The sequence below is a fragment of the Atractosteus spatula genome, chromosome 8, assembly GCF_055471065.1.
Source record: "Atractosteus spatula isolate fAtrSpa1 chromosome 8, fAtrSpa1.hap1, whole genome shotgun sequence".
Taxonomy (NCBI): Eukaryota; Metazoa; Chordata; class Actinopteri; order Semionotiformes; family Lepisosteidae; genus Atractosteus; species Atractosteus spatula.
Window position 1 is genome coordinate 57856556 of NC_142713.1, and position 25357 is coordinate 57881912.

The following is a 25357-nucleotide window of genomic DNA, read 5'->3' on the forward strand; positions in this document are numbered from 1 at the left end:
CTGTAGGCTTTTTTTTTCCCGATTGAGGGATCCACCCATGGACCTCACAGGGCACACATACACACAAGGCACAAATTGTACCAATTAACCAGTCCGGCATATCCTTGGACTGTGGGAGGAAACCTGGAAAACCCAGACAAACACGTGAAGTTAATGCAAACCCTGCACATAGGAAACTCCAGAACAAACTTCCAATCCCCAATTCTTAAGGGGCTTTCATTGAATGTTCCCTTCTGATTGCGCCAAGAGGTTGATTTAACCCTTTATGGCTTGAATTTTCTTGTGCAAAAGTTCTCATGTACTGTAATCCACTATTCAGGTCTGTCTCTTTTAGGAGACACCTTGACTCTGCACTCTTAATGTTGCCACCCACTGACAATCTCCTTTTGCTCCTCTCTGAAGCCCAGATGAATACATTTTCTGACTGGCCATAAAGCAGATAAGGACTTTGCAGAAGCAACTCTAGCATCAAATATGCTTTATGAATGCAGCTTTCAAGTCCAGGCTGCTCCTAACGTGATTTAAGGTCACAAGAAAGCACAGTTGGGAGCTGCTGCCTGAAGGTCAGCTGTACTCTTTACTGTTCTGGGAGATGTCGTACTTAAGAAGATGCAGATCTACCTCTGTATTTCTTACTCATGTTCTGCCAGAGTGATTGACAATCAGTCCTGGTCTATTTTTTAATAGGGTCTTTACCCTAGCTGGATCTATGTTTGTGAAATTTATACACACTAGCAAAGTCTGCAAAAAGAACTAGAAAACAATTGCCTTGTGTGCTATAGAACACTGACTCATGCCTGTCATAACCTCTGTGCGCAGATCTGTGAATCATGAGTCGACATGTTGATGGCCATGCTGCCCTTACTGTATGAGTCCACCCACTGAAGTGGATGACAAACACGTTACCACAGTTGCCACAATTGCCTTGAACAGTCTCAATGTGCATGTAATGATCAATCTCCGAGAGACCTAGGAACAGATTAAAAAAAAATAGGGATCAACTGTTCAAAAGATTTTAAAAACTGAAATCTAAGACGTTTTCCTACTTTCCAAATTTATCAATTGAACATTCCTGTTGCCCTTGCTTCCCTGCCATTTTGAAACGCAATAAAAATTGTTCTTCGGCAGTAAGGCCATTGGTTGAGCCCAGATGTCACAGCAGTGGTGTTATCTGCATTTTTAATAGTATTCTTCAACCTAACCAGGTCTGAGATTCTCACCTCTGCACTGTATTATGACCTGAGGGTGTTGGTTTCCACTCTTCTTCGCAGAGAAAGATGCACAGTACAAGACTCCCCCCCCCCCCCCCCCCCCGTCTTCAAAGGTGCCTTTGGCAAGATCAGTTTCCCTGAAAGTCTGCATCCACTTTGCAGCAGCTGAAATTTCACTCACTCTGCTGGCAAGTGTGCCAGCTTCTCTTTTCTGATTAGAGGCTTCTTACCTTAATGAGAATCCTCAAATATAGATGAGGCTTCAGCTGAATTGCACAATGCCGGGAATTAGGAGACAATTTTCTGAAAAGGCTAATTCCAAGGAAAGAGTTCTGCCGTATCATTTACTTCAAGCCCAACTAGGGTTTAAGGTTTTCACTTCTCTTCACTGCTTCCCCCCCCCACAGAGACCGAGAAACTGAAACGCACATAAAATTCCTCATGTAAAGCAGATGAAGGATTTTCCAATTAAAAACGCAGCAAATCAATAATTTTAATATCAATTTAGCATTAAAAACTTTACAGTTTATATTTTACTTGAATGCGAGCTTCATTGCAGTCTTGTGACAGTGGCAGAAAGATGTTTTGTTTGACAATTAATAATAACTAATAAACATGCAGCTGGATACATCGGTGCAGTCCAGGGATATTTTAAGGGGTTTTTCCTATTTCCTGAAAATGTCACCCAAATAACAGAAACTTTATTGCCCTGCCGTCTCCAATATTCCATTTTCCCCCACAGTACACACACACAAAGTGTATGGAAAACTGAGAACATGAGGCACTTGTTTACCACAAGGGTTGAGGGAGTCTGGAAAAAGCTTCCCAGTCATTGCCAACGTCCTAAATTCTTACAAAAAAACATATCCGAATGGACGTATTCAAACCATTCGTGCAAAGATCAAACAAGCTTCACACGCCACATGGGCCCTGCTCTTTCGCAACCTCTCCTGTTTCATTACAATGTCAATGATTTTGATTTTGAATGTCAACAGGAACCAGTAGGCCCTGCATTTTGGTCCTAGCAAATCAATGAACGTGGCCCAAACATATTACCTCCCGTGAAACTGCAACACAGACAACCCGGAGTTAAAACAAATCATTTCTACGGCAGCACTTGGAGGTGAAAGGGGAGAGTTCCCCATTTGCATCAATCAGGAAGATCTTGGGAGGAAGGTATTCAAGGTGCGGCACACCAAAGCAGACACGCAATCTGCCAGATGAATTCCCTTTCTGTTCCAGACACTTCCCCTCTAACCTCTTCTACACGACAATAGAGAAAGGTCTTGCTGCAGGCTGCTTAAACTCACCCGTGAGCTGCCCCCACACCTCTTACAGCTGCTTGCTGTAGGCAGCGGCTCGTTAAGCTACTCCAGATGGCGCAGTTCGGCCGGGGGGCTTGGGACTGAGCCTAGATCACATCCTCAGCTGTGGAGCACTAGGGAACCAGGTCCAACCTGCCAGGGAAACTCCTCTAGGGTGGCACAACACAACACAACGATGGGGAACGCCTCTGCTGACACCTCTCACGCCAAGTGAGATAGGAAACTGACAAAGTACTGTGCACAGCTGCCCCCCCACCACAAAACAAACTCAAGTTTTCACCTACTAGCTAAGGCTTTAAAGCTGAATTTTGGAGATTTGCATCAGTCGTGAAAACATATGCCCAGGTAAGGCGACGTGTTGAGATGAGGACTTGACCCAAGATCTGTCAGGGAACTAAAATGGAAAGCCCATCAGGAAAGCCTGGAATATCCAAATCACAAAAACAATCTTGAACCAGGACAGTCCAGACATGACAAATGACACACTACAGCCTCAATCTTCCTGCCTTCCATTTTTAACTGCAAGTCAAGTTACCCACATTAAGAATGTAACGGTTACAAACAAGAAACCATTTGGTAATAAGTAGCTAGTTGGATCCAAGGATCTTTTTTCTTAAAAGAAGGGTATCGGCTTCAATCATGTGGCTGGATAGAATTAAGGCCAGTCATTACCAGGTCATAAATCTGAATTTAAGATGTACAAAAGCTAACAGGGGTGGCACAGTGGGGTCCTGGTGGTGCTAGCTCCATGGAGTTTGTATGTTCTTCCACGTTTGCTGGGGCTTTTGGACAATTAGCGCTGGTGTGTCCGGGTGTGTCCTGTGATGGACTGGTGTCCCATACTGGGATAGGCTCTGGCTCCCCCATGACCCTCAATCGGATAAAGAAGGTAAGAAAATTGATGGAAAAATAATTAATTGGGGGCACACCGGTGGCTCCATGCCTGTGGCTGGAAGGTTGCAGGTTCGTATCCCGCGGCCGGCAGAGGAATCCTACTCCATTGGGCCCCCGAGCAAGGCCCTTAACCCCAACTGCTCCAGAGGCGCCGTATAAATGGCTGGCCCTGCACTCTGACCCCAAGCTTCTCTCCCTGTCTGTGTGTCTCATGGAGAGCAAGCTGGGGTCTGCGAAAAGACAAATTCCTCATGCAAGAAATTGTATCTGGCCAATAAAGTGATCTTCTCTTAAGAGAACTAGAACCAGGAATACCATCTTCGTTACAATGAGCTGTTGTCAAACTTAGGTTTCATTATTTTCCAGATGTAACCCTTCACTCATCAGTGATTCCAAGTTCAACACTTTTGGCTGTAAGCAAGTTTACTGTGGATCCAAGAAGACATAGATAACTGTCTCTTTATTAATCAACAGATTTTATTTACAGAAAGAACAAAAATATGTAGGTGGGGTGATGTTTTCAGAGCATTTTAACAGTAGGAAAGCTTTCTCCTGTTTGTATATAAAGAACGAATTTACAACTCGTTAATTTCGTACAGCCTTTAACCTAGTACCAATCCTGATGAGCTGTTCTGACACGTGGGGAGTTCAAATGCAACACCCGTCACATTTTTTCGCGGCTTCTCCAACTTCCTAGTTAAAACTGACAGTTTCAGATCAGGAACTGTGGGAAATAAAGAAATGCTTGCAGTAGAGGAGCACTAAATGAGCCTTTTTAATGCATTACAAATATGGAACATGATCTTTAAAAGAAAACAACAGAGACTCTATAACCTTCAGAACCCAATTGTATGGCAAAGACATGTAAAAGTTGAAATCAACACATCAAAATAAAATACTAAGACCAAATAGAATAACAAAAAAATATTTTACTAAAACGTAAGATTTACAGAATGTCTTTTTTTATCCCCAGACAAGCCATACAAAAAGTCACAAGCCTATATTAGGGTCTACACTTGACAGCAGTCACAATGTTATTAGTGAGAGCGGTGGTGGTGGCTTAATTCATTTTTGTCGTGTAACAATTTTTTAAAGTCGGATGTTTAAAAAAAAGCCAAGCTTTTCATTTCTTTTTTTTTTTCCTACAGCATCTAAAGGGTGAGCCAGACCTGGCTAAAGGGCACATTCTAAGTTGTTCTAATCAGCTGCGTTAATCAACCATTAGCGTCATCACGAGAACGAAGGGAAAAGAAGGAGAGAACAAAAAAAGCCAAAAGGGAAAGAAAAATAAACATACTGTCCCCCGCAGCTAAACCTGCCCAGTCGAACTGCAGTACAGCCCAACAATGCCAGGTATATGCAAATCAAAGCAGAGGCAGGCCACTGCTTCAGAAACGAATAGGGAAAGCCATGTGAGAGGTTTCAGCGCCTCTGCTCATGCATAATAACAGCGAACCAGGACAAGACGAATATTGGCTAAATGTGCATTTAAATCACCAATGGACTGAAGTTGTCTGGCTTTTGCTCTTTTTTTTTTAAATCTGTCATTTATTTTTTTTCTAAGACTGTTGTCCTTTCGATGCAAACGAAGGAGGAAGAGGTCTTGGCAGAACAGGAGAGGAGTTGTGTGTCATAACGCGACTTCCGATTAGACTTCGATGTTGTTTCCGGCATAAAGCCTAGTCCATGTCCGGGCTGAAAAACAAAAAGGAGAACAAAAAAAAAAACCCGATATGAGAACAGTCAACACAGACGCTACTCTGATCAGAAGGACTGAGGAGGTGGAGCTCCGGAGAGCTCATTGGGAAAATGTGATCTGGAGCGATTTCTAACTGCAATGAGCTAATACATCAGAATCAAACTGATGAGGCAGACACTTAGGGAAAAAAACACGCAAAAGACCTAGCAGGCTTTCCTGAATTATTAAAAATACTACAGCTGAACAAAAAATGTGTTGATGTTTCATGCCTATAGCACGTTCCATCCTAAAGTGCTTCACGTGAACGAGGGGATCTACTTCATCAAGAACTGAACTTCAGCCCCTACCCGGGTGACACTCTTTGTAGGCAGCCCACTAATTCAGCATGTCATTCCAGAGATTGGTTTTCAACAGATGAATTAAGGGGGAATTCGCAGGGAGGTCAGATTGTTCAAACCCAGAGGGAAATTTAGTTCTGGACACGAGGGTTAATAACTTTACTATCGCTAATAGTGTAATTCATCACTCGGCTCTCCTCCCCACTGATAGCTGATGTGTGGGGAGCGTTCTGGCGCACTATGGCTGCCGTCACATCATCCAGGTGGATGCTGCACATTGGTGGTGGTGGAGGGGAGTCCCCATTACCTGTAAAGCACTTTGAGTGGAGTGTCCAGAAAAGCGCTATATAAGTGTAAGCAATTATTATTATTACAGTGCCCGTTTACCCTACCGTATCTGGCAGTGGTTTTGGAAACTGTTACAGAGGGAAGGGCACCTCCTACTGGTCTACAAATACTTCTTACAGCAGCAACCTGGTGGTCCTTAGAGGTCCCAGTGCTGACCAGACCCAGCCTTGCTTAGCTACTCAGATCTGGAGAGATCTGACTACATGGTGGTAATACTAAATAAAGATACCTTACACTTCATCCTATATGTTTATATGTTTCACACATGGACTGCTACCAAATGGGGGGGGGGGAAAAAAAACTCACCTGTTTCTATGGCTTGAGCTTCGTTGGTCTTCCACTGCTCTGCAACGTCATTTGCTAGTGGATCATCGGGGTTAGGAGCGCTTAATAATGCCTGGATTGATAGCAGAACTGTGCGAATCTGCAAGGCTGGAGACCACTTATCTAGACCACAAATAAACTAGATATCAGACACTGAATTACGACAAGAACTCGCGCCGGGAATCAATGAATCAAACGATCGTGTAGCCCTTTCACCCAAAAAAATCCATTGATACCTAAATCTAACATCTATTTATAATGTAATCTGCAGTCTGGTGACGAGATAATCACGGGCCGAAAGTTACAATCACACAAAAAAGTGGGTTTACAAGTTTACCTTGAGCTCTTTCCCCGCTTGATTAATAACGATGTACTCAAACAACAAGGCAAATAAATCTCATTAAACCTGCTGCCTTTTAATAATGGTGCCCCACAGGCCGCACACATCACGAAACTGCTAAATGTTTAATCGTAGACTAGCTGTTTCTACTGCTCACTTACAGGCCTAGGAGAGCAAAAAAAAAGGCCACTTACCTTTCAAAATATCTAGACATATTCTTCCCAGCTTGTCTACATTAGGGTGATATATTTTGGTCATGAATCGAACTTTAGGAGCAGCCATAGGATATTCTTCCGGAAGGAAAAGTTCAAGTTTAAAAGTCCCTCCCTCAAAGGGGGAATCCTGTGGACCCGCGATGACCACATGGAAATAGCGGGCGTTGCCTTCGTCCGGCTCCGCCTTGATCCCGGGAACGGGCTCTGCCAGTAAGCGCTGCGTCTCCTGGAGGGGCAGAGAGGAGAGAGGTGGTCTTTTGAACACGCCGAGCCCAGCCTCAGAGAAACCCGAGACACCGCCCCTCCCAAAGCAAGCCACTTCCCGGAACAATCAATTATTTGGGTATTAAGTTGATTTTCCCCACACGCAGAAGCCTTAACAAATGACCAGCAGTTTACCAATAACCCGACTGTAAGCATTCCTAACACCTGACAGCCTGGCTTTGGGGCCACATTTCGAAAGAAGATGAGATTTCCACACAAAGCCCGAAATTACAAAATGTAGATTAGCGAGGCAAACACCTGAGACTTCTTAGGAATTCCTCCTTTATGCATCCACCTGCTTTAAGATGCAGGAGCAGGTCTGTTCATTTTTTGCACCTAGCATGCCTGCAAGACCTATTAAACAGGACTGCTGTCGTGATTCCTTCTCGGAAATTTCCCTTGTGATGCTCCAGGCCTCCGGCCACAAGGCCCACCCTCCTCGCTGCTTTTCAGATCCTCCTCAGCGCTCACGCACCCCACTCTGGAAAGAGCTTCAGCTTTCAATTTAGTCTGACGGAAAGCCAGATTCGCTTTATTAATAAAGCGCTACAGCCATCAGCTCCACGACATCGGTGACCATTAACCATTCAAAAGCTTTCTAAGAATAGATCCATTTTTGCGCACCTTCTGTGATCAAAAAGCACTGAATTACGTAACTTTTCATGCATATCCCTTACAGAAGGGGCCAGGGGACGATGATGCAAATCAAAGCCCGACTGAACTCGGGCGTCCATACAGCCTCCTGGCTTCCTACTCTTCAAGACTCCGGCATGCGAAATTAAAACTGGTCAGCTGTTTCTGCTCACGCACAACCAGACTTGACGCTACTCCACAATGGAGCTACCAGATGATGAGTGGGCTCCCCATTTACAGCGACACCCAAGAAAGTGCCCACCTAAGCCATTTTGTAACCGCTTCATCCAATTCAGGGTCGCGGGGGAGCCAGAACCTATCCCAACAAGCAACGGGCACAAATCAGGGTAGACCCTGGACAGGGCGCCAGTCTACTCAGGGCGGCCGGGCAGACAAAGACACGCCAACCAGACAATTTTCTCAGAAACCAAGTAACCTACCCACACATTCCGTGAGGAGACCCAAGCAGAACATACAAACTCCACACAGACAGCAGCACAGGTCCGGAAGCAGCAATGCCAACCACTGCACCCCCCCCCCAGAGAGTACCCTCTTGTGGAACTTATCCGAGAAAGCCGAGTGGAGAACACTGCTCAGTGCTGCAACAGCAGTGGGTTTGAACCCGCAACACGTGTCGCATCGTTAGAGTCCATACCCCCTTCCTCCTTATCCGGGGTTCCCACGTACTTGGGGCGACAGGCCCAGCGCAGCCCGAGAGGCGTTCTAGAACACCTAGAGATTCCAAGGCTTCCAGAACATTCTGGGGGGTTCCGGTCAAAAGCCACTCCTCTCCCTGACCATCACACCCCCTGCAGATGAAAAGGACTCAAAGTACCTTTTTCGGTTCTTAAGTCCTTTAAAAAGAACTTGTGTTCCCTTTTTTTTTTAAAGGACTCAAAGTTCTTTTCAGTCCTCATGTTGCTTTTCATAATATTCCTTTTTTCAACTCCATACTGTCACACTCACTTTCCATCACGCGCTTTTGTTATCTGTCCCATTTATATTGATTTGTACAGTGCATGAGGTCTGGGTCAGCTCTATGGAGGATGCGAATAGACACAGGGGACAGGGTGTAATGATTGCGGTTTAAGGTTAGAACTGTAATAGCGGCCTGTGGGTTATAAGACGAACCCTAGGGTAGGTTGCTCAACACCAGGCAGGAGTAACAAACAGACGGAACGCGGTCGCCTCAGATGGGGTTTAAAGCCGAGTGACACAGAGCAAAAGCACAGAGGGAAATCCACAAGCCGAGGTCGAGACTAGGCAGGAAAGCTTGTAGCGCAAAGGGGAGGTCCAAGAAACAGCCTAAACAAAACAGGGTGAAAAAACCCAAACGGAGTGCAAGACGGGGAACTAGAAACTCAGAAACTCTGGTGACTTCAGAGTCTCGGAGTTCAAGCTCAACGTGAAGCCCCGAGCTTGTTCAGACGTTAAGCGGTCTGCTTCACCAGAGAGGGAACGAGGTGAGTATTCACAGGTGAAGTGTGCTTCCTGTCCGACTGCGTTTCCACAGCAACCAGCCCGACTGACTGGCGGAGGAGGCGTGACCAGGTGCCGTGGGTGGAACTAGGCTACTCCACAGCGCCCCCATGAGGACAGCTGTGACCCCGGGTGCTTTACATCGCAATCGCGAGCTCAAAGAAACATCCTCACTAATCCCATTCCACACTTGAGGTAAAGCTGAAGCAGGAATCACCAAGCATCCATTTTAAAAATAAAAAGCAGATGATGAAATCCTACTACATCAGCATCTGCATCTTCAGAATGGGAAGGAGTTCATGTGGCATAATGTTTAGCGACTCCATCTTGAATTTCCAAATATACTTACTTGCGAGTAGCAGGCCTTATCTAAGTGATGTTCCAACCCACACAAAAAACAGACACACAGGACAGAAAGCCTCTCTTATCAGCACACTGCCTGCAGGTAACTCTTCAACACAGAACCTAAACGATCCATTTATCCCTCAGCACTCTAGAAGGTCTGCTTCCACATTCTTTTCAAAATCTCACCATCTAGTCCAGCGACTTATTTTGATTAAAAAAAACATTAAAGCAGACGTTTTTCATACAAACTCATGAGTGTTTTCTGTGGATAAGATTGCAGTTTAATAATCTAAGCAACGACCAAAACACGTCTCTCCATGATAAAGTTCTAGGAATTTATAATAGAAGTTTTATACTAAGACACAGGTCTACCATTTACCCAAGTTTAATATGTCATTCCTCTTCTTACATAGCACAAGTATAAATTTAATTATCCTTTCTTGTAACAAAACTTAATGGAATGAGTGAGTATGAGGACATACCAGTAATACACATTTGCTACTATTAAATACACTAGAAGACAATGTCTGCTAAAAGCTGAGGGTGTATTCTACAATAGCTGTGGTACTTGCTGGTGTAAACGATAGGGGTGTAACTGGTTAAATGTTTAATCAGAACAACAATTTGAAGACTGGCTTTTGACACATCTGTGGAAGCCAAACCTGCTCTTCAAGTTTGTCCTGCTCAGCAATATCCCCCTGCAGGAAGTTCTGGAACTCTTCAGTCCCAGACAGCAGCAGCTCAGCAAGGAGTCTTAGGCCATTGGGAGCAAACTACGCATCACCTGACAACGTTAAAGCTCTGGACATTTGATTTTTGCAAAAGCTGCAGCTGGTGAAGCACCACTCATCGCCCGTGTGGGTGCTCCTGTGTGGGTGCCAGCTGAGAGGAACTGAGTACGCTGCAACATGCAAAATACATCAATGCTGTCTTCCGAAAACATTTACAAATATGGATTTTATTTGTACTTTTTCCCTCAATTTTAATTTTTAATTTCTGCCTGGAACACGATTCAAAGATAAGAGCACTGTGCTGTTAAATAGGAAGCTACATAAGATGTCCAAAGACATCTCAATGAAAACTGCAATCCGTAAACAATGCAGGCTGGTAGCCTTGCATTCAAACAGAATATGCAACACATTTGTGACACCTCATGATATCAATACTGAAGTGTTTAGATTGCAAACTTTAGTATGCCAGCAAACATACCACCAGTTTCAAGGTGTTACTACCAGGGAATACCTCCAGACACTAGGTGTTCTTCAGACTAATCATTTTAAGAGCTGGCTATGTTGATGAAGCTGACACCTTGGCTTATTTCTAGAAACAGCTGGATGAGATCATCTGATGAATTAGCTACTAGCAACCAATAAAAGCAGACGGGATGAGACAAAGAGCCTCCTCTCGTTTGTAACCTTCTACAGGACAACACTAAATTAGAAAAGGAACAGGTAAAGGGTTTATTCCATGCTGAAAAGAAAGGAAACGTTTCGGCTGTGGAGCTTTCTGCAGGTGTGAGAAAAAGACACATCTGAAGAAGGCTCCACAGCCAAAACGTTGCATTTCCTTTCTTTTCAGCATGGAATAAACCCCTTACCTGTTTCTCTGCAGCCTACGCATGCTGACACAGTTACCTACTTGAACGACTTCAACGCTAGATTAGGCTGTACCAAATTTAAATACAGTCGCAACCACCCTGCTGTCTCCCGGTGAGAAGCGTCTGTGGGGGGAAAAAACCTCAGTGCTGGTCTGAAACAGGATGAAAAGATTCGGGCGTCAGGTTTAGTCTGGGTACCGTGAAGCGGCTGAATTAAACCCACTGCTCTGACAGCAAGCCAGCGCCCTGGCAAACAGACTCGAGCAGTCTCAAGAACGCTCCAGCTCCACGCTCCTGGGAGGATTAAAGTCTTCTGGAATGGGAACAGCCGCACACACAGTGGATACTAGACCCTTAGGTGACCTTTTGTCCAGCAGGAGCTTGCAGTTTTGTACAGAGCACAAGCCAGGGGAGAGATACGCTTCATTACTTAATGTCGCTGCTAGACGCTCACACACAGAGAGCAAGAACATTTGAGAAAAATGGGTAAAATACATAAATCAGTGCTACCCATCATCCTGCCTTACAGATACCCATCAGATATACAGGATATCTGAGAGTTAGGAAGGTAAGAAGAAAAAAGGATACTCTTTTCTGAAATGTATGCTATAACTCTACATGGAGTTTCTCCTCATGGCATTACACGTGTTACATGTGTTCGACACCTATTTGCATAGAATGAATATGAAATCACTGTCTATAAAATAGTTTAGAGCAATAAGCTTTTCAGCTTTTCTTTTCATTCAGGTCACAGCCTTGATGAAAGGATCAAAAAAGAATAAGTGCATATTTGCGCACACATAATTTTCTCATTTGTGTCTACGTCCTTAATGAGACTTGACCTGAAACTGACCCGATATGAGTTCCTCGTTGTCACACTTGGCTTGAAAACTGCCCTGGAGCAAAGAGTCGGCCAAGAGGGTAATTTAGAATTTGAAGACCCAGAGCAACCAAATCCAATAACTGCCAATTACCTCTTATGTCAAGTGTCTATATTTCACCCTTTTGGCCTTTTAAGAGACGGATCAAAACCCCATTTTGAACACCGTCCTGTAAACACCGAGGAATTCTCCTCATTGTCACCTGTTGAATATGGTCCTGATGATAAATGTGTTTGAAGAACACATCACTTCAGCTATGCTGAAGGGCGATGCCCCCATGTGTCATCGATGAAGAAGATATAAATAAACATGGGCACGCCGCTATCTGTAATTTGTTCCTGAATTCAAGCAGCTTCAACGCTGTGAAACAGGAAGGAACTCTGCACAGTTAGATCTGAAACACTGCTTCTATGTACTGCAACAAAGCCACTTACGGCATCTGCACAAAACCCGAGTTACACACTGTGAGAAATGTGAGAACATACCAAACAAGTCACAAAGAGCACGCCTTTATTAACTGACAAACAAGCAGAATGTGGGGAAAAGACTTCAGCTCCTACCTCCTGCTCAATGCGTTCAGTCTACATTACAAAGAGGTTTCAGGCAACCACTGCAGAAATTTAAGAAATAACTTTAGAAGTTGCTCTTCTTTTAAAAACCCAGCGTTCCAGTGCCAGCCGTGAAATCTCAGGATATGCGCAGTGTAGTACCTCAGCAAGGAACTACCACCCCTGTCAGTGAAACTGCTGCCACAGAAAGAGCAACCAGATAAAGTGTCAGCTCTAAAAGATAATCATGCAAAGATCGTTTTAAAGGAAATGAAATCTCTTCAAGATTGTGAATCTCCTCTGCTCAGGAATGATTCATCTCATGCTCAATGGTGACAAGAAATTGAGGCTGATGGTTACAAGAAGGTCACACACAACTGAACGTTACAAGATGGAGTATTTAGGAAAACAAAAACATTAAGGTCTTCTTACAAGGGGAGGTATAATCACACAGACAACCATAATCACACCACCAATAGCACAATGTCCCTGCTAGTGCACCATCCTGGGGCAACAATTGAAAATTTGTCATCCGGAGGAAAGATCGCCACCTACTGGTCCAACAATACCAGCTGCAGCAGCACATGATTGCTCTTGGAGGTCTCTGCCCAGTGCTGACCAGGCACAGCCTTGACTAACCACTCAGATCTACTGAGATTCGGCTACAGGCTGGTAAAGGCTAAATGAAAAAGTGACCTGTATTCTATAGGTTCAGACTGCTGGAGAGGTGATAAGATAAGATCACTTTATTGGCCATATACAATTTCTTGCATTAGGAATTAGTCTTTTCGCATACCCCAGCTTGCTCTCCATGAGACACACAGACAGGGAGAGAGAAGCTTGGGGTGAGACGAGGTGGGAGTGATTCTACACGAGCACAGGAGAAGCATCTGTGTGGTGTCTGCAGAAAGTGTAACTGCTTTAATAATAATAATAATTGCTTACACTTATATAGCGCTTTTTTGGACACTCCACTCAAAAGTGCTTTACAGGTAATGGGGACTCCCCTCCACCACCACTAGTGTGCAGCCCCACCTGGATGATGCCACAGCAGCCATACTGTGCCAGAACACTCCCCACACACCAGCTATCAGTGGGGAGGAGAGCAGAGTAATGAAGCCAATTCACAGATGGGGATTATTAGGAGGCCATGACTGATAAGGGTCAATGGGAAATTTGGCCAAATTTTCGTATGAAAGTAAAATAGAAATAGCTGCAAGACCATGCTTTGGCAAAACTAATTTAGGTGCACAAAATGACCTTAACAAGCCACATAACTAGTTGTGACCTCTTTCAGTGTGCAGTAAGAGTGAATAAATACACTGCCCAGACACTGTCCCTCCAAACTGAACAACTGGGCCAGGAGGAAACAGGTGAAATGTGGCTCTTTCAGTTCAATGGTTGAGATGGGAGAAAAAAAATAGATCAGTTAACAATATCCTAGCCCACCCACAAATCTGGCTGTATGAGATAGTGGAAAACCCATCTCCCATCCTGCATGGACTTTGTAGCAAAACACCTGAGTGATTCTTCAAAACTGTGGTAAAAGGTGCTGTGATCAGAAGAAACAAAACTGGGACGTTTTTGTCTAAATACCCGGAGTTGCTCTCTGCCAGGTCTGTGCCAGTCAACACCACCCCTACAGACAACCATGGTGGTGGCAGCATCATGCTATGGGCATGCTTCTCCTCAGCTGGTTAGGATCAAAGGAAACAAAAACAGAGGAAAGAACTGGCAAATACTAGAGCAAAAGACTTCTAACTGGGGCGAAAATTCACATTCCAGCAGGACGATGATAAGAAGTACAAGGCCAAAGCTACACCGGAATCGAAGTTAATGTCCTTGAGCGGAGCCGTGAAAGTCCTGACTTGTAAACAGCTTTCCATTAGCAACCCCCCAAGGAACTACCTGAGCAAGAACTGCACTAAGCCAGTTGGTAGACATATCCAAAAAGATGTGAGGTACTCCGGTTCACAGGGCTGAATGCTTATGCAATCGAGATATTTCCATTTTTTCTCTGTAGTTTCCGCTGACACTTGAACATTTAACCCTTAGAAGTCTTCAGTTTGGGAGTTCACGCTTTGAATAGAACATCAAGATTAAAAAAGTGTGTGTCATTTTGTCATTTCACAAGATAGGACACCACAGGAAGAGTCTGAACACTTTTGCAAGGCCCTGGAAATTCTATATCACCCCCCCATTGCAAGAGGTCATTACAAGCCTTATTTTGAATAAAACCATTCTGAAAGCATTTCTGTTAAGTTTTTCTTCCTCTTTAGGAAGTCAGGCTTGCGTTACCGATACCGTACCTCACATGAAAACTGCTTCAGCTCCTCGAGGAATGGACTACACTAGGCTTTCCCGGAAGAGTTTTGTTGGAATCATACGTGGTAATGCGACAGACGGAGGTTACAGGAATAGAGAAGAGTGAATTACAAATCCGTGGAAAGAGTTCTCGAAAAAGCGAGAGAGACAAATGATAATAGACTGAACAAGAACCTTTACAGCAGACGTGATATGACCACAGCCCTGTCCTGAAAGCTTCATGTTTCAGACGGCCATCCGTTCTGAAGTGCTGCTGCAGGAGGAGGACCAGAAAGGTAAAGCTGAGAGGCGCAGGTCAGGGAGGTACTCTCCTCGCCTCAGAGGGGCAGTATGTCTGCAGATTTACTGCCTCTTTTCTTCAGACAGCAGGGCCTGAAACACTGAAAGAAGCTGTTGAATTGGGCTGATTAAAGCCCAAAATCGCCAGCAGCTTTATCACGCTGCAGCTCACAGCTGGCAAACCGCTGGAGCTCAGCAGGTGTCTGCCTGGTCAGTACCTGGATGGGAGGCCTCCTGGAAAAACTAAAGTTACTACTGGAAAAGGTGTCAGTGGTGCCAGCAGGGGGCACTCACCCCGCAGACTGTGTGGATTCCAATACCCCAGTATAGTGACGGGGACACTTTACTGTAAAAAGGCACTGCCCTTCGGATCAGACGTAAAACTGAAGCCCTGACTCTCTGTGATCATTTAAAATCCCAGGGGGTCTCTCAAAAAGAGTAGGGGTGTTACCCCAGCGTCCTGAACAAATTTCCCATTGGCCCTTACCAATCATGGCCTCCTAATAACCCCCATCTCTGAACTGACTTCATCACTCTGCTCTCCTCCCCACTGAGAGCTGGTGTATGGGGAGTGGGTGCACTCTGGCTGCCGTCGCATCATCCAGGTGGGGGCTGCATACTGGTGGTGGTGGATCCCCATTACCTGTAAAGCACTTTGAGTGGAGTGTCCAGAAAAGTGCAATATAAGTTTAAGCAATTATGAATTATTATTAAAAAGCAGAATTTCGTCGTTGAAAGCCAAGCTCGACTAAAAACCTACAGACACACGGGCCATCCAGGATTAAGACAGGAGACTCTATACCAAATTCATATGAACATATTAATGTTTTTTATACTGAGAAAGTGTTTTAAACAGGTGCCATTTTGATTCAATATTGAAGCATTTCAATGCCTCACACAACAGAACAGACAATATTAGATGTGCAATCACTACAACAATTGGCCTATCATCGCACCCCTGTCGGCTAACTCATCCATTCAGAGCTCTGTAAGACACCACACAAGACTGTAGGCTTATATCCATGGCTTATATCGACGGGACCTGCAGGAACTGTCCTGTCCTTTGTCTACTGCAGTTGTGTCGGAACCCTTTGTCCACAAGCTTTTTAAATGCCTGACAAGCGTTTTCTTCAACCTTGGAAAGAAGACAAACTTAAGATACTTTGCTCTGGCTAATAGCGAGGACAGGCTACATGCTACACTGCTCTTGAAATAAAAAAGTCACTACCCAGTGTCTAGATATCTTAGCAACAAAAGCTATTTATGTTTGATAAAGTGGTTTTCTCTGCTATTTTGATAGGTGTGTGCGGTTCACTTCACTCGGTTGCCACTCAAGTTCTTTCTCTTTGCCAGCTCTAAGCGAGACAGTTCTGGAAAGGCTGAACAGCTGTCGCATGTGAAATCCCCTTGTCAAACAAGGCCTCAGCCCACTTTCAATCTTCTTGTTCCTACTTAAAAAAGAAAGGATCGGGCACGGCGTCACATCGGCAGCGCAGGAAAGGGGGTTTCGAGGCAAGACCTCGGCACGACAGTGAAGTATTGGGAAAACCAGTCCCACACAAAGAGATTACCCAAAACCTGCACTTTGCTGCTACCTTGAGTTCAGTTCATTTTCCAGCTGCATGACACAACAGTTAATGGAAATTCTGGTCTAGAAAGACTACTGGAAACAAGATCTAGAGGACCACTTAGTGGGAAACATCCCAGGAAACAGCGTAGATTCAGAAAAGGGAGATCCTGCCTAATGAATGCACTATACTTCTTTGAACAGGCAAGAACAGTAAAGGACACACCCAAGGCATACAATATTGAGTATTAGGATTTTTGGGAAAATTTCTGATAAAGTTACATCCAACTATTTTCAAAGAGCTTCATCCAATACAGAGAGAGATGAACTCGGCAAGCAATTGGCACAAAGTGGGATACAGCCTGGACACCAGTCCATCGCAAGGCACACAAATTCAGTGAGAACATACAAACTCCATGCAGATAACACCCCAGGAATCGGACCCAGGGCCTCAGCACAGAAAGGCATAAATGCTAACCACTGTCACTGTGCTGCCCATTGATAAAGCTCCTCAAACGATTCATTCTCAAACTGCAGGCGGAAGGTTAGACATTTTTCAATTGAGAAGTGGTTCTTAAATAGAAAACAAAGGGTCCTTATTAAGTGGGTGGAGACACAAAATAGGGTGATGTAAATGGTGGAGGATTACAGGGATCCGTTACTAGGATCTCTTTATATCGATGGTCTAGATTCCAGAATAGTAGCCTAGCCACGTCTGCAGCCGACACCAAAGTAGATGGTTCAGCAAATGAAATTCAAAAGGTTTCAGATTAAATTGATGATGCAATATATTATTTAAAATGTATGACCTTCCAGTGTCAGAAAAACACCTGGAAGATTGTTTAATGTAGATAAGTGCGGAGTTTTGCATTCAGGTAGTAAAAACAAACTATAAATACAATATGGGAAATGAACAAGACTGAGATGTTTATGTAGACACTTCATTTACATTTTCTAGACAACATGGGAAAGCAATTAAAAGCCACATAAAATGCTAGGATATAAAGAATGTAAACCAATGAATGTTATGCAAACATAATGCATTAGTAAGGCCTCATTTAAAGTAGTGTGCAAAAATCAATAGCCACGTTGTATGAAAGAACAGGAAGTCATGTCATACACTGAGCACGGAGAGCCTGAACTATTTCAGCCTTGAACGGAGAGAGCATGACAAATATTTCAAATTCTCATAGACACTGACAAGGTCAACCCTGCATATTCCACAGGACACAGGCAGAAACTGTGTGGAAACGCAATTAAAACCGAGAAGAGGAGACAATTTTATTCTTTACCCAAAGGGTTGTGGGAGTATGGAACAAGCTACCCAGCTTTGGTGAAATTGATACCCTGGTTTCTTTTAAGAAACACTGGGATGAGATCCTTAGGTCAGTAAACTATCAACTACCAAACAAATCAGATGGGTTGACAACCTCCTCTCATCTGTAACCTTCCATGGTCTCCAAATTACAATTTTCATAGCAATTACTTTCCTGCTAAGCAGAATGCTGCAATGAAATAGCAAAGCAACACTTCCTTAATCTAATACCCTACGAGCATTTTTACTTGAGGGAAGAACTACCGTTTACATCCAGCATGCTTTTCTGATTTAAAACCGCATGCTAAGGACTTTTTTTATTGCCGCAGTTTCACTGCTATTTTGTCTGGAGCACATGACAGCCCACAACACAGGTCCTGTATAAGGCTGAGAGAGACCAAAGAAGCAAAAATGGCTTTCTGTGCCAGCAATCATCCTCAAAAACAATCAGAACCCTGGATAAAGGACTGAAAAACAACTGGCGATTGGCACATGTGGTGGGTATAACAAGAATAATTTTTGCAAATTTTAGAAATTTGCCAATGCCTTTATTGTGGCAGATGATTGGACTGCGCTGCCCATGGAGAACGCAGAACCTCCCCATGCCAAGGATGGTGTCACCAATTTCCTTCCAATCACAGCCTTCGCTTGAACCAAAGACTCGATGCATTGGAACATCCCTTCAATTATGAAACCGTCATTTCAAACAAAGCCGTGATATTTTCCAAGTCGTCAAACCTGAAACATCTTGGCAGATGAAAAAGAGGAAACCCAAGTCCTAAAACAGCAAGCTATTACATCACTGAAGGGCTTGACTAGTTAACCGAGATCGCATATGGATGAGAAGACGTAGAACTGGCCCGAGATGATCTGGTGCTAGTCTAAGCATCACAGCTCCAGAAAGAACAGTAGTCAACGGTGAAGGTAGCAGGGAACCACAAGAAGGTACAGTTTAGCAGACAGCATGCCCAAAAAGCACTTTTATTTGTTGAGCATCAAAAGGAAGCACTGCTACTTCTGCATGCATGGTTTTTAGAATAATAAAGTGTATGGATTTGGGATATTGATTAAAGTTTTGGCTGTCATGACGATTGATTGATCATGCATGGCTGGCTGTGAACCACTCAAATAATTCAGACCCTTTCCAAAAGCAGAAGATCACCTCCCTAGTGAGGGGGTTGTTGAGGCGCAGGTGATAAGGCGATCCAACCTGGGGAATTATCAAACTTGGTGACGATGAAGAGAAGGCACAGAAAGGAACAAACACAATCCGCTTCTTTGTAAGAGAATGCCTTTGTGCCAAAGCTACCCATTGGTGGCCGGACCATTTGAGGCATTCACAACCTGCAGGGTGGAGTTTGCATGTTCTCCATGCGTTTGTGTGGGTTTCAGTTTGGTGCTCTGCTTTCCTCCCACAGTCCAAAGACATACTGGTAGGTTTATTGGCTTCTAAGGGAAACTGGCAATTGATGCGAGTGTCTGTGTGTGCCCTGTGATGGACTGGCATTTCATCTTGGGTGTACCCAGTCTTGCACCCACAGCTTGCTGGGACAGTCTCAAGCTCCCCCACAACCCTAAACTGGATAAAGTGGTTAGAAAGTGGATGGATACATGTAGTGTTCTTATGAATATTCACGCAACTGTATGTATATATACACATTCCCAGTTACCTTCATATGCAAAAGTTACTTACTTACAAAAATTAGTTCCTTACATAACGATGCAACGAATGTGCACACGCTGTGGCACACCTGTATGTAACCGCACCTTCTTTGAACAGACTCTCTGGCCTGTGTGACAAGCAATGCCTGTCAGTGTCTGACTGCAATGGTTTACCACACTGAGAGACCATAAAACTCCCTGCAGCCACCTCTGCAAGAGCTCCAGTGCCCCTGGACAGGGAAATTCAGGCCCTGCAAAGTGCCTGCCTGTTTCCCCACATATAATGTGATAATACTATCTTTGCATTAACAAACGTATAAACAAAGCCTGAAATCTAGAGTCCACTCAGCACACAGGGGTTGTATGGTAGTTGGTAGCCAACTGACATGAGGATCTCATCGGAACATTACTTTCAAGGAGCCAGAGAAAGTACAGAGGCAGGCTGTTTCTTAAAAAGCATGGAAATGTCATCCACAGCCTTTTTAAACCTCAAACAATCCCTGCAGCATCCAAAGCCTATCGACATCATGGATGAAAATACACAAGCTCCAGCTCAAACGTATTACAGTGTAAGATCTGTCTCAACTGAACTGGACAAAGCTTTCAGAACTACCAGTGGTGCAAAGATGCGTTTCATGAGAGCATCGGGAAATGCAGAGCTTCATGAAGGGCACTTAAATCAACTTGTAAATCAGAAACAAACACTCATGGTTAGTTATGTGCCATCATTTTAATCACGGACTTGTTCCACTGAACCTCACAGATATGCTGGTGGAAGTGCTCTCCACATTTCTGTTTCCTGAACGTAACGGTAACCGACAAGAAAAACAAAGCACGTATCTTTTTTTTAAAAAAAAGCAGCTTCAATTTATGCTTGGGAAGACAGCTGCACCACACTGGGGTCTTGCTTTTCCTGTGCTCAGCACTGCTGTTAGCCGATTTTGATGACAACAGTGAAAAATTCTTTAAACTCAAAGGGCAAAGAAAAAGTGACACTCTGCACCAATTATGCGAGATAAAGCACTTTGAAATTCTACTAAACGATAAGGGCAATTTGTTTTTTTTAAAAAGGGAAATGTCTCTAAAGGATGTGCACAGGAAATGCATTTCAAGGCACCGTACAACGGTAAACCCTTTTGCAAAAAAATATTTCCACTATTATCAAATGTTAGTGTTTGTCAGTGAGGTTTGAGCATCAATATTCAGAAAATCCCCCCCCCCCCCCCCATTTAAATTGAGTCATTAATTCTAAAAAAAGAAACTAAAGTTGCCTTATTGAGGATTCTGCTTTATACTGAAGAACAAAACACTTATTTTGAATCCTATACAATCATCACCTCCCTTTTACCCAATTACAAATACATATTGAAAACAATTCTATACTTTCTTCTCACAAACTCTCTGAGCAACACTATGTGAACTCTCTCCATCTCTTCTACACACACCTGTGGAACCTACAGTGCGTTTAAAATGGAGAACAAGGGGCCCTACTTTACACAAAGGGTTGCAGGAGTCTGGAACAAGCTCCCCAGTCATGTTGTTGAAGCCAATACCTGGTTTCTTTCAATTAACAGGTGGATGAGATGCTTGTGTCAATTATCTACTAACTACCAAACAGACTACATAGGCCACTGGGCCTCCTCTCCTTTGAAACCTTTCTCATGTTCTTGCTCTTTTGACTAATCCCTTCGACTAATTTGTGCTCATTCTGGGTGTTGATGATTGCCCTTTACTTCTTCTTTTCAGATGCAAGCCCCTGCATTCAAGTCTTCACCTGCCTCTTCAACAAGGTTCTTACACTCCTCTTACAAAGAGAAGCTGGATTGCTTGAGAAAAACTGAAAATGACAATTCCAACATTACATCGCAGAGGGTATAGTTTTGTTTTAAGAGGGCTGATCACAGTCAGTTCTGCTCAGTGTTTTCATTACGTTAGGGAGTAGTCAGAAATGTTAAGATCTCGGCAGACTTTTGGACTGCCAGTGCACATTAGAACTGTTCACGTGCTTCCCCATTTCAGTTTTAGCCTGCAGAGTGACTCAACCACTCTCTGAGTGCAGGCAGGATGCTACAATCCGAGCGCCACTTGTTCCAACCTGGGCCATGTCACTAGCCCAGTGCTAAACTGGCCAAGAGGTGCCAGAGATATGGTGGGAGTTAGTCAGGCCAGGACTCTCTCGGCTCAAAGTGACCTCTGCGAACCTCCTGGGCACCTGCAGGTTGGGGGTGATGTCACAGAGGGGTGCACCTCTCCTCCAATCGACGCTGAACTTCCTGAACGAGGCTGCATAGCCTGCGAGGTGTTAAAATATGAACAGCTTGAAAGCAGGTGGGCTGTGGGAGTCTGGCAGCATTTCCTCATTCTTGGGTATGGTTGCAAGGCTCATAGCTGTAAGCTGAGACTTGAAAACACAACTGTCAATTGCAAATCGGGTGGGCGGACATCACAAAAATATGTAGAAATTGTTCCCAAAAAAAACCCCATAAAATACTTTAAACAACTTTCAAAAATCTCATGCTTAGGGACACTCCCTCACTATGATGCTGTAGAATCATTCTACCTGCCTCCCAATGCACCTGGTCTCACACCTTTTTTGGAGTTATTTAGGAATCAAATTAAAGATCCCAACGAGTAACAGCGTCTCACGCCAAGCAGGGATGTTGCACAGTAAAATCCTGTACTTCATGATCAGCCAACACATTTCACGAAACGCATTGCACAAGAATCTGTAAGCCCTCTCTGCACTAAAGAGCACTGCAGTGATTAACTGTTGTACACCAGTCATTTTCAACACAAAGAGGCAGTGATTCACACACCACAGTAACAGATTTCAAGCCGTGTCTCAGATTTTCTATTCTAATTCAATATAAAATCCAGAACCTTCTGTGGTTTCTAAATGCAAGTTAAAATTAAGCATTTAAGGGGGTAAACATTACCTAGATGGGATTTTTTACCTTTCCTGAATTTAACTCCCTTTAATCCAAAACTATACCTCAAGGCTTTCTGTAATGAAATGGTCTTACGGTGATATTCAGTTAGTTCCACTGTGAATTGGCTCTAACCAGCAAGCACACATTGTGTGACTGTCAGATCCGCAAGTTTCATTCCCTTCAGCAGAACAGCACAGAAAGTCATGCAACTCAGGATCTAAGAAACACCATTTCCCTTAATTTACTCTGGGAGATGGTTCTGGCTTCCGTGTGACCCTGTATCAGATAACGCAGTGGGATAAATGGAACTCAAAGTGAAGTAAATTGTAAAGGAGTTAGGTTTTCTGTACACGTATTCCATTCTACACAGGAAGAGACAACCGATGCCATCTACAAGGGCTAAGTCAACAAAACCACACCTCCTCACTCTGCGAGACCTAAAAAAACAATCACTACGTGCCTCAATAAGCAAATGCATTGCTTACAAATCTGCCAACACAACCAGCTTTTCACAGAGCACTCTTCGATGCTGTAGCAGAATACCAATTGCACAAGAGCTGCATAGTATACAAAAAAAATCCAGGTTTTACATTGTTAAGCATAATGGCACCGTTGGGGAAAATGAACTACTTACAACGAGAGAGAAACTGAACTGCATTTGCTGCTTCACTTCCTGGAATTGTGTTATGATGGAAGATTTTAGATGAAACCCATGATCACCTGCTAGCACCTATGAAGAGACCGCACGCATTAGAATTTCTTCTACAGCTACAGAGTTCAGTGCTTTATGCGCATGTGAAGGGCTTTTAAATCCGAAAAAGAAAACGAATTACTCGCAGCCATGATTAAAAGGAGCTGCCTTCTTCCAACAACAGGTCCGAAAGCCCCGGATTAATTTGCTACCAGCGACCAGACCGCCTGGACGGGCCGAGGCGAGCTGAACACCCTCCTTGAGGAATTAAAAAAAACGTTCCCCGGCAGCTATGGGGGTCCTGCTGCGTTTTTTTTTTTAACACCCACGCCTTTTTACCAGATGAAACGTAGGAGTGCTCTACAGGGCGCTGAAATTCACGTCGCTAGAGGGGCATTTTTAGACGCTTCTCCAGCGCGCTGCACCCACTACCCACTAGCTAAACCATCCTGATGCGGCACCAGACCCGATTCGGGTAGGCGCTAGCGTCATTTACACCCCCCCTCCCACTTTTTTTTCGCCACAAGCGTCACGGCAGAGGCTCCAACAAAAGGCCGCGGCGATAAAGATCCGTCACGAAGCAGCTCGGATCGGCAAGGCCCGGGCGAAACGTCCTCCCGGCACCGGCAGCCGCGGCGTGCTGACCCGTGCCCGGCTACATCCCCCGCCCTGCCCTCCTCTCCGAAAACTCGCTTCTCCCATCTCATTCATTTCTATGGGCCCTGCGCGGCGAGATCCCGCCCATGACCGAGGCCTTGGCCCTGGAGGAGAAGCGGGACCCGAGCGCCGATCTGTCCCCCCCTCTTCCGCCTCCATCCCTCCCTCCCTCCCTCCCGATCGCAAACACGACCCCGCCGGGAGCGGCTGGCAAACATCTCGGGGCGCGATCAGATCAAATACCCCTCCACGCCCGATTGCTAAACGGCTGCTCAAGTCACCCCCCCCCTCCTCTCCTCTCCTTTTCCACGGCAGCTCTCGATGACATTTTCAGATGGCCTACACATGGCGCTTGCCTGCACGGCTCGGGGAGCGGGGGGCGGGGGGTGAGGGAGGGGGGGGGGGTTTGATCTGCTGCTGCGAGAAAAAAAAAACCCGGTTCTGCTCATTTTAAACCGCCAACAGTCCTTCGTAAGACGACAAGGGCCCCCGATTCTCCGCCATCTTTAACCAGGGAGGAGGTATTTTTAACCCAGCCTCAGTCGGGCACTCGGGCTTGGAGCAGAGAATAAGCGGAAGTAGCCGGGGAAAATACTCACATTACAAGACTACTTGAGCCGCTTGCTCACTATTTTCCCGTCCCCCCCTTGGGGCAAGAGAGCTGCCAGGACGCTACGGTTTAGTGCAGAAAGCTGCAGCGGCTTACCTTGATGATCCTGCGGGGCAGACCTGCCATCTTGTCGTAATGCGGTTTCAGCTCTGACTCTCTCGCTGCTTCTCCTCTCACTTGCATTCACGGCGCTAGGGCGCAGTCGCACGGCTCTTCCGGTGAATGCCAGCGCTGCCTCCCCGCATGCATGCCGGGTAATGTAGTTTTCCGGGGGCTGAGCGGCTACGTACACGCCGCGAGACTTCTCATGAAATGAACTACACGTCCCGAAAGGCGCCTAGGTGTATCACTCCAGTCCTCCACGCCGAGTTGCAACTGTTTTACCGTGTAATGAATTAAACGGACCCCAAATGCACATCAGTAACTTACGTTTAGAGGACTTCTGTGATGTGAAAGCTAATATTCATCACGTATGTTGACGTCTTAGAATTTCCCCGCAAAAAGGCAGTTTTATAGTTACCACTACAGCCGCGGCTTATAAGGAATAATAAGGAATATTATTCCTTATAAGGAATATAATTGTTGCACAAAATATCGGCAAGATCATAATCTTAATATAAATAATATAATTAATATTATTTATATTAAAAAGTAATATAAAACGCAACGTTGTGTCTCCTTCTCTTCTCAGCATGGAATAAACCTTTACTTGTTTCCTTGTGGCTGACGCAGCTACCTACTTTAACTAGTTTGTAAACTGGCTTCATATAGACATATTTTTCATTTTTTAATCAGTTTTTCATAATATAAATATATATATATATATTTGGCAGTAATAATTAGGTTTAAATATTTGAAGCTATGTACAGTTTTATCACGT

General features: G+C 44.5%; 1 protein-coding gene across 1 annotated transcript; it reads right to left on the reverse strand.

Annotated features, from left to right (window-relative positions):
• Positions 1–3889: 3889 nt before the first annotated feature.
• Positions 3890–24669, reverse strand: LOC148829906 (ubiquitin-conjugating enzyme E2 N). Its single transcript, XM_088922648.1, has 4 exons — positions 24574–24669; positions 6674–6920; positions 6122–6262; positions 3890–5125 (listed from the first exon to the last, which is right to left on the reverse strand). The coding sequence occupies exons 1-4, from the start codon at positions 24658–24660 to the stop codon at positions 5079–5081; spliced, it is 522 nt and encodes a 173-aa protein (XP_088778774.1). The 5' UTR covers positions 24661–24669; the 3' UTR covers positions 3890–5078.
• Between the last annotated feature and the right edge of the window lie 688 nt (positions 24670–25357).